The sequence below is a fragment of the Ovis canadensis genome, chromosome 8 (genome assembly GCF_042477335.2).
Source record: "Ovis canadensis isolate MfBH-ARS-UI-01 breed Bighorn chromosome 8, ARS-UI_OviCan_v2, whole genome shotgun sequence".
Lineage (NCBI taxonomy): Eukaryota > Metazoa > Chordata > Mammalia > Artiodactyla > Bovidae > Ovis > Ovis canadensis.
In genome coordinates this window covers 96695547-96711122 of record NC_091252.1, presented here as the reverse complement: position 1 = coordinate 96711122, position 15576 = coordinate 96695547, and the positions used below count along the sequence as shown (strand labels likewise).

General features: G+C 39.5%; 1 protein-coding gene across 2 annotated transcripts in view; it reads left to right on the top strand.

Annotated features, from left to right (window-relative positions):
• Positions 1–15576, top strand: part of PRKN (parkin RBR E3 ubiquitin protein ligase) — a 1209893-nt gene that overhangs the window by 765741 nt on the left and 428576 nt on the right. For both annotated transcript variants that reach the window (XM_069598877.1, XM_069598876.1), the window contains exon 7: positions 5696–5832. In XM_069598877.1, coding sequence (XP_069454978.1) covers positions 5696–5832 — 137 coding nt within the window. The remainder of the gene's footprint in view (positions 1–5695; positions 5833–15576) is intronic.

Sequence of the window (15576 nt, the reverse complement as noted above, 5' to 3'; positions counted from 1 at the left end):
TTTGAATAAAGGGTCTTTGGATCACTCCTTTAATAAAAGCAGCGAAATCGTTGCTTGCAAATAACTCTGAAGTAATGTCAAGTGCAGCATTTGTATATGATTTTTTTATATATGATTAGGAACTTTATTTAGGTTTTGATTAACTGCTCTGTCACCTGGCTCACTGGGGTGAAATCATTTTCTGGATTGGTCAATTAACATTTATGTGCAATCGGAGCAAAGGGCACAGAGGAATGTCAGAAGGAATAAAAGACCCATGAGAATATAGGTCCTGGCAGGTTCTCCTCAGAAATGTCACTCATATCCATCTTCTTATTTCCACGCCTAGATCCACCAGCGCAACGTGCTCCAATTCCTTAGTAACTCATGTCAGATTTATTAAAATGACCTCCAAAGACTTTTCTCAGCTGCTAAAGAGTGCTAACTTTTTTCACTCTCCTCTTTCACCTTCATCAAGGGGCTCTTTAGTTCCTCTTCACTTTCTGCCGTTAACACGGTATAATCTGCATATCTGAGGTTGTTGATATTTCTCCTAGCAATCTTGATTCCAGCTTGTGCTCATCCAGCCCAGCATTATGCATGACGTGCTCTTCATAGGGGCTGCCCAGGTGGTGCTGGTGGTAAAGACCTCACCTGTCAATGCAGGAGACGTAAGAGATGCAGCTTCGATTGCTGGGTTGGGACGATCCCCTGGACGAGGCCATGGCAACCCAGTCCAGTATTCTTGCCTGGAGAAACCCATGGACAGAGGAGCTTGGTGGGCTATAGTCCATGGGGTCACAAAGAGTCAGACACAACTGAAGTCACTTAGCACACACTCTGCATAAAAAAGGTAAATAAGCAGGGTGACAATATACAGCTCCCAATTTGGAACCAGTCCATTTTTCCATGTCCAGTTCTAACTGTTGCTTCTTCACCTGCATACAGGTTTCACAGGAGGCAGGTAAGGTGGTCTGGTATTTCCATTACTTTAAGAATTTTCCATAGTTTGTTGTTTGAGCATTCTTTTGCATTGCCTTTCTTTGGAATTGGAATGAAAACTGCACAATTGCACTCATCTCACACGCTAGTAAAATATTGCTCAAAATTCTCCAAGCCAGGCTTCAGCAATACGTGAACCGTGAATTCCCTGATGTCCAAGCTGGTTTTAGAAAAGGCAGAGGAACCAGAGATCAAATTGCCAATATCCGCTGGATCATGGAAAAAGCAACAGAGTTCCAGAAAAACATCTATTTCTGCTTTCTTGACTATGCCAAAGCCTTTGACATTGTGGATCACAATAAACTGTGGAAAATTCTGAAAGAGAAGGGAATACCAGACCACCTGACCTGCCTCTTGAGAAATCTGTACGCAGGTCAGGAAGCAACAGTTAGAACTGGACATGGAATAACAGACTGGTTCCAAATAGGAAAAGGAGTACGTCCAGGCTGTATATTGTCACCCTGCTTTTTTAACTTCTATGCAAAATATATCATGAGAAACGCTGGACTGGAAGAAGCACAAGCTGGAATCAAGATTGCTGGAAGAAATATCAATAACCTCAGATATGCAGATGACACCACCCTTATGGCAGATAGTGAAGAGGAACTCAACAGCCTCTTGATGAAAGTAAAAGAGGAGAGTGAAAAAGTTGGCCTAAAGCTCAACATTCAGAAAACGAAGATCATGGCATCCGGTCCCATCACTTCATGGGAAATAGATGGGGAAACAGTGGAAACGGTATCAGACTTTATTTTTTTGGGCTCCAGAATCACTGCAGATGGTGACTGCAGCCATGAAATTAAAAGACGCTTACTCCTTGGAAGAAAAGTTATGACCAACGTAGATAGTATATTCAAAAGCAGAGATATTACTTTGCTGACTAAGGTCCGTCTAGTCAAGGCTATGGTTTTTCCTGTGGTCATGTATGGATGTGAGAGTTGGACTGTGAAGAAGGCTGAGCGCCGAAGAATTGATGCTTTTGAAGTGTGTTGTTGGAGAAGACTCTTGACAGTCCCTTGGACTGCAAGGAGATCCAACCAGTCCATTCTGAAGGAGATCAGCCCTGGGATTTCTTTGGAAGGAATGATGCTAAAGCTGAAGCTCCAGTACTTTGGCCACCTTATGCCAAGAGTTGACTCATTGGCAAAGACTGATGCTGGGAGGGATTGGGGGCAGGAGGAGAAGGGGATGACCGAGGATGAGATGGCTGGATGGCATCATGGACTCGATGGACGTGAGTCTGAGTGAACTCCGGGAGATGGTGATGAACAGGGAGGCCTGGCGTGCTGGGATTCATGTGGTCGCAAAGAGTCGGACACAACTGAGCGCCTGAACTGAACTGATAGTTTGTTGTGATCCACACAATCAAAGGCTTTAGTGTAGTCAATGAAGCAGAAGTAGATGTTTTTCTGTAATTCTCGTGTATAATACAATGGATGTTGGCAATTTGATCTCTGGTTCCTCTGCCTTTTCTAAATCCAGCTTGTACATCTGGTAGTTCTTAGTTCACGAACTGTTAAGTGACGTGAATATCCAACTCTTTGCTACCCCATGGACTGTGGCCTACCAGGTTCTTCTGTCCATGAGATTTTCCAGGCAAGAATACTAGAGTGTGTTGCCATTTCCTTCTCCAGGAGATCTTCCCTACCCAGGGATTGAACCTGGGTCTCCCACATTGTAGGCAGACGCTTTACTGTCTGAGCCACTAGGGAAGTCCGTGATGTCCTGTTAAGGCTAGCTTGAAGGGTTTTGAGCATAACCTTGCTAGCATGTGAAATGAGTGCAATTGTGTGGTAGTCTGAGCATTCTTTGGCATTGCCTTTCTTTGGGATTGGAATGAAAACTGACCTTTTCCAGTCCTGTGGCCACTGCTGAGTTTCCCAAATTTGCTGGCAAATTGAGTGCAACACTTTCACAGAATCATCTTTTAGGATTTGAAATAGCTCAACTGGAATTCCATCACCTCCACTAGCTTTGTTTTTTTTTTTTTTTCTGGAGAAGGATGTTTATTCATTCTCTTTGATTTTACAGGGAAGGAAAACAGAAATAATACAGCTATAGAAGAGATTTTTGATTTTGAGTAGTAGGTTATGAATTCTAGATTTTATTTTTTTTTTATTTTTATTTTATTTTTTTTTTGCATTTATATATATATATTTTTTTTTTTTTAAATTTTAAAATCTTTAATTCTTACATGCATTCCCAAACATGAACCCCCCTCCCACCTCCCTCCCCATAACATCTTTCTGGGTCATCCCCATGCACCAGCCCCAAGCATGCTGCATCCTGCGTCAGACATAGACTGGCGATTCAATTCACATGATAGTATACATGTTAGAATGGCATTCTCCCAAATCATCCCACCCTCTCCCTCTCCCTCTGAGTCCAAAAGTCCATTATACACATCTGTGTCTCTTTCCCTGTCTTGCATACAGGGTCGTCATTGCCATCTTCCTAAATTCCATATATATGTGTTAGTATACTGTATTGGTGTTTTTCTTTCTGGCTTACTTCACTCTGTATAATCGGCTCCAGTTTCATCCATCTCAACAGAACTGATTCAACTAGCTTTGTTTGTAGTGATGCTTCCTAAGACCCACTTGATTTGACGCTCCAGGATGTCTGGCTGTGAGTGACCACACCATCATGCTTATCTGGGTCATTAAGACCTTTTGTGTACCCTTCTTCTGTGTATTCTTGCCACCTCCTCTTCTCTCTCCTGCTTCTCTTAGGTCCTTACCATTTCTGTCCTTTATTGTGCTCATCTTTGCATGAAATGCTCCCTTGGTATCTCTGATTTTCTTGAAGAGATCTCTAAAGCAGAGCAATTGATGTTCTATGAGTTGACTAAGTGGTGTAAGTTCTTTTGGACTTATTTTAACTGAAACATATTTTAACTGAAGGCAAAACTATAAATGTGTACTGTTGTCTAGACATGAAAGGGAACTCTTTCTATTCTTCCTTCTATTAATAGGGATGGAAAGAATATATTTGCTAGACGAGTGGCTACATGCCATGCATCTTAACATCTCTCTGGAACCCTGGCAGAGTCCACACTCCATACTGACTGCTTTGACTTTTATATAAGTTTTCTTTCTATTTTTCTTCTACCTGGTAATTGCCAGGCTTTCTTTTTAACCGTGCTATATATATGCACATTTTTATAAATGCTCTCATAGTTTATCCAGTGTTTCTCTGTATTGATAGCAGATCAGGGGTCTATAAAGGCTGAGTCAACCACATTGCTAAAATCAGAATGAATAACCTTTTTTACAGAACGTAGTCCTGAAAGAATGAGGTAAATATAGCAGGTCCATAGGGTCATCTGGAGGGAGTAAGGCGTGTGTGCAAGCCTGACTCTGCTCTTAGAAACAGGCAAGCATTGTATTGCCTTGTCTTCAGTGGGGAGGCTGTTAGAAGAGAGGAGGCTGAAAATTCAGAACACAGTCAATACCCAATTGAAAAAGGCCCCTGCAATGGAAATGGCCCTGAGGGGCTGTCAGCGGGCGCAGAGGGGGGGGAAATGGAAGCACGTAAAAACCTCAGGGACGCTCTTGCTCAGATGGATTGACCATCATCTTATTGGCTCGAGACACTAAAATACCAAGGTTTCCTTTCCATTTTTTGTGTGTATTATATATTGTTTTGAAATAAGTAGGAAAACAAAATTTTTTAAATCTTGTTAACTATTATGAAGTTATCTTCTTTTATTTTTAGGGGAAGAGCTTTTCTCTGTTAAGAACTGGGTATGAAATGAAAAATACTTTGTAGTTTGTTATCCTATAGAAAATAGGCTTATCAAGATAAAATCCAATGACTTTCTTACTATTAAAATTGCCTTGGGGCTGATCTCAAATTAATATATTATTTTTGTCTCCTTTTTGTCATAAACTCATGCAGTTCATTTACTAGTAAAAAAAAAAAAAAATAGTGGTTACCTGGCAGATTTTTTCTGTGGTCTTTTAAGGAAGACCAAACTTTTTAGGACTTATATATATTGATTTATTAGTACTCTCCTAACTTTAAGAAATTGAGTATTTGAGTAGATGGGGGAGCATAATAGACAAAATCTTGTCATAGATGAATCTCTGTTAGATAATCTTTTATTTCTAAATTCTGCTTTTCTATTTGCCAATGAGATATGAATGACTCTTTAACATGTTTTGATAATTTTTCTTTTGACTTGGGGGAAGTTCGGGTTTATATACTGTTTAATATTGTAACTAAATTCAAGGATCGTTTGTTTAAAATCTTACGAGGCCTGGTGCTATGAGAATATTAATATCAAGTAGACTCAGTGTCTACTGTCACAGAGATCATAGTCTCACAAGAGAAGAGAAACATGACAATATCATGATGAAATAGTGAATCACTGGAAATATATGTAAGTATATGCATGATGAGTAGGTTAATTGGGGAATATAAGTCAAAGGGGTCTAGAAAGAGCTTGTATCTGAACTTGGATTTAAATAGCTGATTAGTCAATATGTTTGTATGAAAAATAAAAGTTAAGAAAATCAACCTTCTTCACAGTTCGCAAGCTGTTTCCAACTTTGCAGAGGTAGTGTTGATATGTGCGAGCCCAGGGCTTAGCAGCACAGTTCTCCACATGGAGCATGCCCTAAGCAACCCTACAAGACTCCGGAAAGTGTCCTAGGCTGCACGTTGCATCTGCAGCCTTAGGGGACTAGAGGAAATGTCTTTGCCTCCGCAGGAGCCCCGTCCTGGTTTTCCAGTGCGCCCACCGCCACGTCATCTGCTTAGAGTGCTTCCACCTGTACTGCGTGACCAGACTCAACGATCGGCAGTTTGTCCACGACCCGCAGCTTGGCTACTCTCTGCCTTGCGTGGGTAAGTCTAGCATTGTTTCCTCCATTTCTAATTGATTAAGAACAGAAAAAGGAGAATTGCTGATATAAAACTATCTTAAATATACCCAATTCCCTAATGAGGAATTGAAAATCCAGAATCTATTTGATCATGGTTGGGCAAGAAAATTAATGTTTGAATCACAATATAAAACCCTAGGGTTTGAAGGACCTGTGTTGAACTAGAAAATGTACAATCTGCATAAAGGCATTGAAAATAAATTTTAAAATATTATTCAGCCAGTGTATACAAAGTATGTCTATCAATTCACCCTGAAAAGTAGAGATTTATTAACCTCGATTTAGAGCAATTTTTTACCATACACCTCTATTGCTAAAAATTTTGAACACCTGCATAAATATTATATGAAAGAACATGTATTTAAAAAGAAAGAATGATACAAACCTGAAATATCTGTTTAAATGTTTTATATCTTCCAACATTGCAAAACATCCTTTACTTGCACTATATCATTAGATGTATTTTTTTTATGAGGTGAAATTCACATAAAATACAATTAACCATTTTAAAGTGTATAATTCAGTGGCCTTTTTTGCTTTAATATTGTTATGCAGTGACTACCACCTCTTTCTACTTTCAAAACTTTTTCATCACTGCATAATAATATTCTATATCCATTAAGTAGTCACCTCCCATTCTCTATTTCCCCCATCATTTGGCAAGCACTAATCTGTTTTGTTGGGTTTTTTTTTTTGCCTTATGGACCTGCCAATTCTAAATATTCATATAAAAGGAATCACAAAATCTGTGACCTTTTGTGTCTGCCTTTTTTTCACTTGGCATGTTCTTGACATTCATCCAAGTAGTGATAGGGATCCGTCCTTTGTTATTTTTGTGGCTGAATAGTATTTCACAATATGGATATACCATAACGTATTGACCCATTCATCCACTGGTGTGCATTGTCTCCATCTTCCAGCTGTTATCAGTGATGCTGTTATAGACATTTGAATACTTGTCTCTGTTTGGATGTGTGTTTTCCCTTCTCTTGGAGTGCAGTTTTGAGATCATATGGTAATTCTGCCTCGTAAGGAACCAACAAACTAGCTTCCATAGTTGCTTCATCAGTTTACATTTCCGCTACGACAAACAAGGGTTCTTATCTCTCTACATCCTCACCAACACTTGCTATTAATATTTTCTATTTTTTAAGTAGCCACCTTGTTAAGTATAAAGTGGTATCTCATGGTTTTGATTTGCGTTTCCTTCATGACCAGTGATGTTGAGTGTCTTCTCATATGCTCATTTGCCATTTGTATATCTTCTTTGGAGAAATGTCTGTTCAAGTCCTTGGCCTGTTTTTAATTGGGTTGTTTGTCTTTTAGTTGTTAAGTTGTAAGAGCTCTTTATTTATTCTGGATACTAGAGCCTCACCATTACATGATTTGCAAGCATTCCTCCCGTTCTGTGTCTTTCCACTTTCTTTACCATGTCCTTTGATACACAAAAGTTTTAAACTTTGATAAAGTCCAATTTATATTTTCTTTTGTTGCTTGTGCCTTGGATGTCAAATTTTAGAATATAGTGCCAAATCCCGTTTCATGAAGATTTACCCCTATGCTTTTTCTAATAGCTTAGCTCTTATATTTAGGTCATTGATTCCTTTTAAGTTAATTTCTGTATATGGAGTGTGGCGGGGAATCTGGTTCCTTCAAAATAGGAAATGGCATTTAGAAATCACAGTCCTAGGGCTTGGTGTGCTCACTGTTAGCAGGTTGGTCACTCTAGCTGAAAGAGCTGGGAGACATGCATTTTTAAAAGGTAAAAACTGTATTTATACTGACATATGCACTTTATATCCAGGGTTATGGAATTCTTACTTGAAGTCACTGATCTTAAAACTGTCATTGCTTCCTCCCTTAGCAAAAAATCTTATTACGGAGTGATATTAACATAGTTACTCATTTGTCTCATTTCATAATACGTATACAATAGTATCTGTTTCAGAATACCAACACCATCACCAAAGTGTGATTACTGAAAACAGTGTTAATGCAGTTTGTTTTGTCATTAGGGTATATTGTGATAGAGGTATAGAGTCATGTACAGTTACTGTATAATTATGTCACCAATTTCACACATATTTTTAACTCTTTTTAAAATGTATTTTGTTTTTATAGTTTATATTTTTATATTTATACAAAATATTAACATGATTGCAAAGTCAAAGCTATGAAATAATTATATTCAAAATAATATAACTTTTATTACCGTTCCCTTTGATATTCCTTTTCTCTACAATGTATGTGTAGACCTTTATTTGAAAAAGCTCCTACTTTAAAACACATAAGCAGATTATAGATGATGTAGATTGAGGAGTTTGCATCATCTTCTTAAGTAAAAAGTAGAATACTATGCATATTTCCTTTTCCTTTTTTTTACCTGTACATTATATATTCTGTAGATCTCGCCCTAGTAATATGTGTATATTTTCTTCACAGAAAAAGTAACATTATTGAATTCCCTTGTGTGGTTATACTTTACTGTTCCCATATTTGGTAAACAGTTTTCATTTTTTTAGTTACAAATATAGGTACAAACAATAGGCTTGTGTGCACATGTATTTTCATGGTCTTGATCAGAGTATCACCGAGATGGAGTCCGAGAGTGGGATTGCTGTATTGAAGGGAAAAATATGTATTTATTTTTATGTTTCCAAACTCTTCTCCCCAAAAGTATGCTGTCTTCCATTCTCACCAGTGACGTGTAAGAGCAGCAGGTCCCACACCCCCTCACCAACAGAGCAGCCGCAGGACTCTGGGGGCCACTTTCCAATCTTACCTTTGCAAAAGTGGCATTTCCACATGCATATTTTTTCTCATTTTGAATGAGGCTGACTATCTTCAGTTTAAGATCCTTCTACACTTCTTTTTCTCCATCACTTAAAAAAAATCTCACCTTTTTCTCCAGGGATAGGCTAAGTGAATATATTCTATATTTTTCTCTTCAGAAGTATTTTCTATATAGGACACATTTGACAGTCCCTTACAGCAGCAGGAAAAGCTAACAGGGTTCAATCTCTTATATTTTTATAAAGAACGTGTGTCAACTAGCTTTTACTTCGCTATTTCTTTGCCAAAGGATAACTGACAGCTTCTAAGTGAAATAAAATATTTGCCTGGTTAAGCTGTATCTTACTGAAATACATTATACGAATTTACTATGGTCTAGTTATCTTTTAAATACCTTTTTTTTTTTACATTAACTGTGTTAATGACATTTTTATACCGCTATGCATTCCTGAGTTCATCTTCTTCATTTTAACTGTGAATGAGGTAGGGAATGAATGAATTTTAAATATGCTTACTTTGTATGATTTTTTTGGGGGGGAATCCTTTCAAATATTTTTGTCACTGTATCTACTTTATTACCAGTCATATAAATGTAATATTCCATAAAGTTTTGCTTTTATTTTTTAAAATGGCACTTACTATTGAGAAAGGATCTTCTCTAACACATCTTTGCTTTCATGTTTAACAGAAGGCAGAAAGCTGCCTTTCTGTATATTTTGTTATTAAAAGAGAATGTGGCAAATAACCACAAACTGAGACAGGCTAGAAACCATTCTCAGTTCAGTTCAGTCGCTCAGTCGTGTCTGACTCTTTGCGACCCCATGAATCGCAGCACGCCAGGCCTCCCTGTCCATCACCAACACCCGGAGTTCACTCAGATTCACGGCCATCGAATCAGTGATGCCATCCAGCCATCTCATCCTGGGTCGTCCCCTTCTCCTCCTGCCCCCAATCCCTCCCAGCATCAGAGTCTTTTCCAATGAGTCAACTCTTCACATGAGGTGGCCAAAGTACTGGAGCTTCAGCTTTAGCATCATTCCTTCCAAAGAAATCCCAGGGTTGATCTCCTTCAGAATGGACTGGTTGGATCTTCTTGCAATCCAAGGGACTGTCAAGAGTCTTCTCCAACACCACAGTTCAAACGCATCAATTCTTCGGTGCTCAGCCTTCTTCACAGTCCAACTCTCACATCCATACATGACCATAGGAAAAACCATAGCCTTGACTAGACGGACCTTAGTCAGCAAAGTAATGTCTCTGCTTTTGAATATACTATCTAGGTTGGTCATAACTTTCCTTCCAAGGAGTAAGCGTCTTTTAATTTCATGGCTGCAGTCACCATCTGCAGTGATTTTGGAGCCCCCAAAAATAAAGTCTGACACTGTTTCCACTGTTGCCCCATCTATTTCCCATGAAGTGATGGGACTGGATGCCATGATCTTCGTTTTCTGAATGTTGAGCTTTAAGCCAACTTTTTCACTCTCCTCTTTCACTTTCATCAAGAGGCTTTTTAGTTCCTCTTCACTTTCTGCCATAAGGGTGGTGTCATCTGCATATCTGAGGTCATTGATATTTCTCCCGGCAATCTTGATTCCAGCTTGTATTTCTTCCAGCCCAGCGTTTCTCATGATGTACTCTGCATATAAGTTAAATAAGCAGGGTGACAATATACAGGCTTGATGTACTCCTTTTCCTATTTGGAACCAGTCTGTTGTTCCATGTCCAGTTCTAACCATTCTGCTGGGTAGTAAACCCCCTACACTGCACAGCTCATGCCGATGCTTGCTTCTTCATATCCTCTAGGTATTTTAATATGTGTCTCCAAAAGTGCTTACTCATGACAAAATACAGTTCAGCTTGTCACAGTATTCCTTGCTGTGTATTATTTCAGCCTTCTTTATTTTATAATTTGAGGACTCAAATTATATTATCAATATTTAACATATTATGTGAAAACAGGGTCTCTAATGCTATTGTAGTTTCTTGTTGTTGTGAAAGACAACCTGAATTGTCTTGACTGTTTGCTCAACAGAGGTGCTCCTCACATTTATCACTTGCTTAGTTTTTAAGTGTCGTGCTACGTGTCGTAGCTTCACGCCTTCCTGTCTATATCTCAGAGCTTATTATATTCAAAAGATGAAGTGCCCTGTTAAGGGTGATGGCTCCTCACATTGTTGAGGACTACTGTTTCCTCCTTTGGCTTCTGCTTACTAAGTTAGTATTATCTTTATTTTTTTATTTTTTATTTTTTAATTTGGCCACTGTGAATTTTATTTATTTATTTTTTGTATTAGCATTTAATTTATTTTTTAGGTTTAAAATTTATTTTTATTTTTTTAATTTTACTTCACAATACTGTATTGGTTTTGCCATACATCAACATGATGGTATGGGGAGGGAGGTGGGAGGGGGGGTTCAGGATTGGGAACACGTGTACACGAGTACCTCTTTAATTCAAGAAGCTTGAATCTTTTAAAGTCACTTAAGTATTTAACAGAGTTGGTTGGATGAACATGAGAGAATTCATCGCTAATTCATTTTAGCCAAGGGTAGATAATGCTCTGCCAAAAAGAACTGATAAAACAAGGCTTTCTAGGAGGCTGTTTTGTAGGGCTCCCCTGCCCCTCAGGATGTCCCCCGTACAGTTCATGACATGTGGTTATTTGATTTGCAGACCAAGGTATGAGATACCAGCATAAGCCCTAATAGGAACCGCCAGAAACCAGTGGGTCACTTGCACATATCCGTGGGTGTGGACAAAGCATTGGGGAAGCCAAATTCAAATCCTGACTCTGAGACTCACTCCCTGTGTTATTTAGGGCAAGTTACTTAACCTTGATTTGCTTCAGTTTCACTTTAAGGTAAAATAGGGGCAGTACAGTAAAATCTAGCTTATACATTGTTATGTAGATAAATTAAAATAATGCCACATAAAGCACTTTTCTGTTAAATGCTGAAGACGCTGGGCGCATGGTGAATATTGGCTTTGGTTATTTTGTTGCTACTTAAGCATGCATTCCACAGTATATATAAAATGTATCTGTGCATATATGTGTATGCTGACAAAGGAGCATGTATTTAAACATCCTTTATTTTATTTTTTACAATATATTTAACTGTAGGTTGATGTTTCCTGCAATTTAATGCATACTCACCTCTCCAAGCTGTCTGGCCATCTTTTCCCCTTGGTTTATTTGACTTTGACTTGACTCTGAGGATGGAACAAGACACGTACTATAAAGTCGTAACTTAACAGAAATGGAAAATCAAAGCTTTTTAAACTATAAATAGAAACAGCGGACTATCAGAAATGAGAATTTATCAAACCCATGTTATTTCCATGGCACAGTCTGCTCCCAAGGTGGGGTTAATTTAAAAGTTATGTTAATTAACATCTATAAATCTTATAAAAAAACTTAGTATGTATGAAAAGCAAAAAATCATGGTCAGTTTCCATAAGGGAACTGCAGCTTTGTGGGAGCTGGATTACTCCAGCAAGGCTCAGAGTCTACACCAGATCCACACAGTGAGGTCAGTGTGTTACTGGTCCCGTGCAACAGGGAGCTGTGAAGCGTCTTCTTGACTGCCCTTGGACGACCTCAGCAGTTCCGTGTAAAATGACTGGACCATAAGAGTCAGAGCCAGGGTTATCACTGGCTTTGGACGCTTCGGAGCACCTCTTGTTGGTTTCTCTGAGGAGATGTACATTAACCTTTCCACCATGTCAGTTTAAAACGCCCTGTCAAATGGTTTTAGGACCCTGTGATGACTACTAGCTTTTTTGCAGATTATAATTCTTCTAAGAAAATTAAAGCAAGATTAGTTTATAGAAGCAAGGGGTATTTACTGATAAATTCATAACTTTCTAATTTTTATTTTATATTAAAATAGATTAATAATGTGTTAGTTTCAGGTGTACTGCAAAATGATTCAGTTATATATATATATATTCGTCTTCAAATTTTTTTCCAATTTAGGTTATTACAAGATGCTGAGCAGAGTTCCCTGTGCTTATACACTAGATCCTTGTTGATCATCTTTCTCAGATATAGTAGTGTGTATGTGTCCATCCCAAACTCCCTTCCTTTTAACTACGAAGTGGAAGTGAAAGTGGCTCAGTCGTGTCCAACTCTTTGCGACCCCACGCACTATACAGTCCATGGGATTCTCCAGGCCAGAATACTGGAGTGGGACGCCTTTCCCTTCTCCAGGGGATCTTCCCAACCCAGGGATCAAACCCAGGTCTCCCACATCGCAGGCGGATTCTTTACCAGCTGAGCCAGCAGGGAGGCCCTTTTAACCATGAAGTTCGGGTGGAACCACAGGTGACGAGTGCTCTCACAGTGGGCATGCAGCTTGAATTCACTCCTTCAGTTTCTGGCTGTGGGTTTTGCATGAAGAGGTAAATGGAAGACTCACTGGTAATTAAAATTTGCATTTGCTTGGTGGTTGTATTCCTACCTTGATGCTCACAAAAAGCATGTGTTATTTTGTTAGAGTGACATGGGTATGATGTCAAATAGGTGTCTGTCTCTTGCACAGCCCTGTTTGAGTTTGTTCTTCCTCACTTTGTGGTAAATGCAGCTATTTAACCCTCACACCTCCCCGAATCTATACAATACAGCCCTTTCCTTAAAATCCATTATTTAGAGTATCCAGAACCCGTTCGTTAATGTTTGAATAGTGGCATTGTGAGTAAAATGTCAGTTTTTTACTTCCCTCGTGGCTCAGACATTAAAAAGGCAGCGTGCAATGTGGGTAACCTGGGTTCAATCCCTGGGTTGGGAAGATCCCCTGGAGGTGGAAATGGCAACCCATTCCAGTATTCTTGCCTGGAAAATCCCATGGATGGAGGAGCCTGGTAGGCTACAGTCCACGGGATCGCAAAGAGTCAGACACGACTAAGCTACTAACACACACACACACACGAGTAAAAAACACAGATTAACACAGATCAGTTTTCTGGGACTATTAACTATATATCAACAAGTAGAGATTGTAAGTAGAATTAGGAAACAAATAAATATTTTTCAAATTACACTGGTTCCATATAAGCTATGAGAGAGCTAGAGAAAGCAGTTATTTCTGTTGCTTTGTGACTCACATACCAAATGTCCAGCTAACAGTATCCATATAAATCCACATTTCTGCATAAAAGTCCAATACCCCTTACCCTCAAAACGTCTGTAATAAGATGGTCTTTTTTCCAAACCTGATCTTTCAAATCTTTTCGAACCTCCTTAAGCTAAATGCTTTCAAAGGTCAATTTTAGACAGATGCATTCTTCAAGGTGTGACCAGTCAACAGTGAACCAACTATTTCCATTGCCATAATTTTTATGATGAACAATTAAAACTGGTTCAAAATACCATTCAAGTAGAAACCCTGCTTCTTTTGTATGAGCTCCCCATTTGACCAGAATTTATGTTATGCTTTATAAGAGTGGAATGCTGAATTTTATTTCCCTGATAGTTAAAAATAAGTTATGATTAGAGCCCTTACTGAGTACTTTCCCTGTATAAGGTCCCACTGGGATGCTTACATACATACATTCATTTAATCCCCACAAAGCCCTATTGGGCTGGATGTTGTCATTCTTCCAGTTTAGAGATGAAGCATTTGAGGCTCACAGAAGTTAACTAAACAGCACATGGTATCACAGCTGGTATGTAACAGAACCAGTATTTATTCAGCTAGCTGTGGCTCTAGAAGTGTGCTCTTAATCACTAGTTCAGTTCAGTTCAGTTCAGTTCAGTTCAGTCACTCAGTCGTGTCCGACTCCTTGCAACCCCATGAATCGCAGCACACCAGGCCTCCCCGTCCATTACCAACTCCCGGAGTTCACCCAAATTTGTGTGCATCGAGCCAGTGATATGCCATCCAGCCATCTCATCCTCTGTCGTCCCTTCTGAAGACTCTTGAGAATCCCTTGGACTGCAAGGAGATCCAACCAGTCCATTCTAAAGGAAATCAGTCCTGAATATTCATTGGAAGGACTCATGCTGAAGCTGAAACTCCAATACTTTGGCCACTCGATGAGAAGAATTGGCTCATTGGAAAAGACCCTGACGCTGGGAAAGATTGAAGACGGGAGGAAAAGGGGATGGCAGAGGATGAGATGGTTGGATGGTATCACCGACTCAATGGAGATGAGTTTGAGTAAGCTCCAGAAGTTGGTGATGAAAAGGGAAGCCTGGTGTCCATAGGGGTCACCAAAGAGTCAGACCTGACTGAGGGACTGAACTGAACAGAACTGAACTGATGTAACAGAGCCGGTATTGAGTCAGCTAGTTGTGGCCTTAGAAGTGTGCTGTTAATCACTATACAAGTCGATAAGCCTGTAAACACCGAAGTGCCATACCTTTAAAAGCTCTATGGGAAAGAGCATCAAGGGAAAAGTATCTCTAATTCTGGGGCACTTTTTCATATTTAAACCAGCAGCAAACTTGACAAGTAGGAATTCTCTGTATTTTTCCGAGGAAGAAATAAAGGCTCAGTAGGACTGAGTGGCAGCCTCACAGAGTCAGGAAGGGTTGAGCTGAGATTTCAGCCCAGCTGGTTGCGCCGAAGCTCTGTGTTTCTCCCCACGCCCACCCTGCTCCTCTCTGGACTCTGCTTCTCAACCTGCACTGCAGATTTCAATAACATGGCAGTTTGTTTGTTTGTTAATTTTCAGTCGGAGGATAGTCGCTTTACAATGTTGTGTTGGCTTCCGCCGTACTGTGAAGATGGCACAAGCCCAGTGCCCGGGCCAGGCCTGAGGCCACCTGGATGGAGACCTCTGGAGGCGTGCTGGGGTCCAGCCCCGGTGGATCCAGGGTAATTCGAAGGGGAGACGGAATCGGCGTCCTAGGAGAAAACCTATTTAATTACAGATATAGAGAGAGATTAGAAACGGATAGTGTAGTAGGAA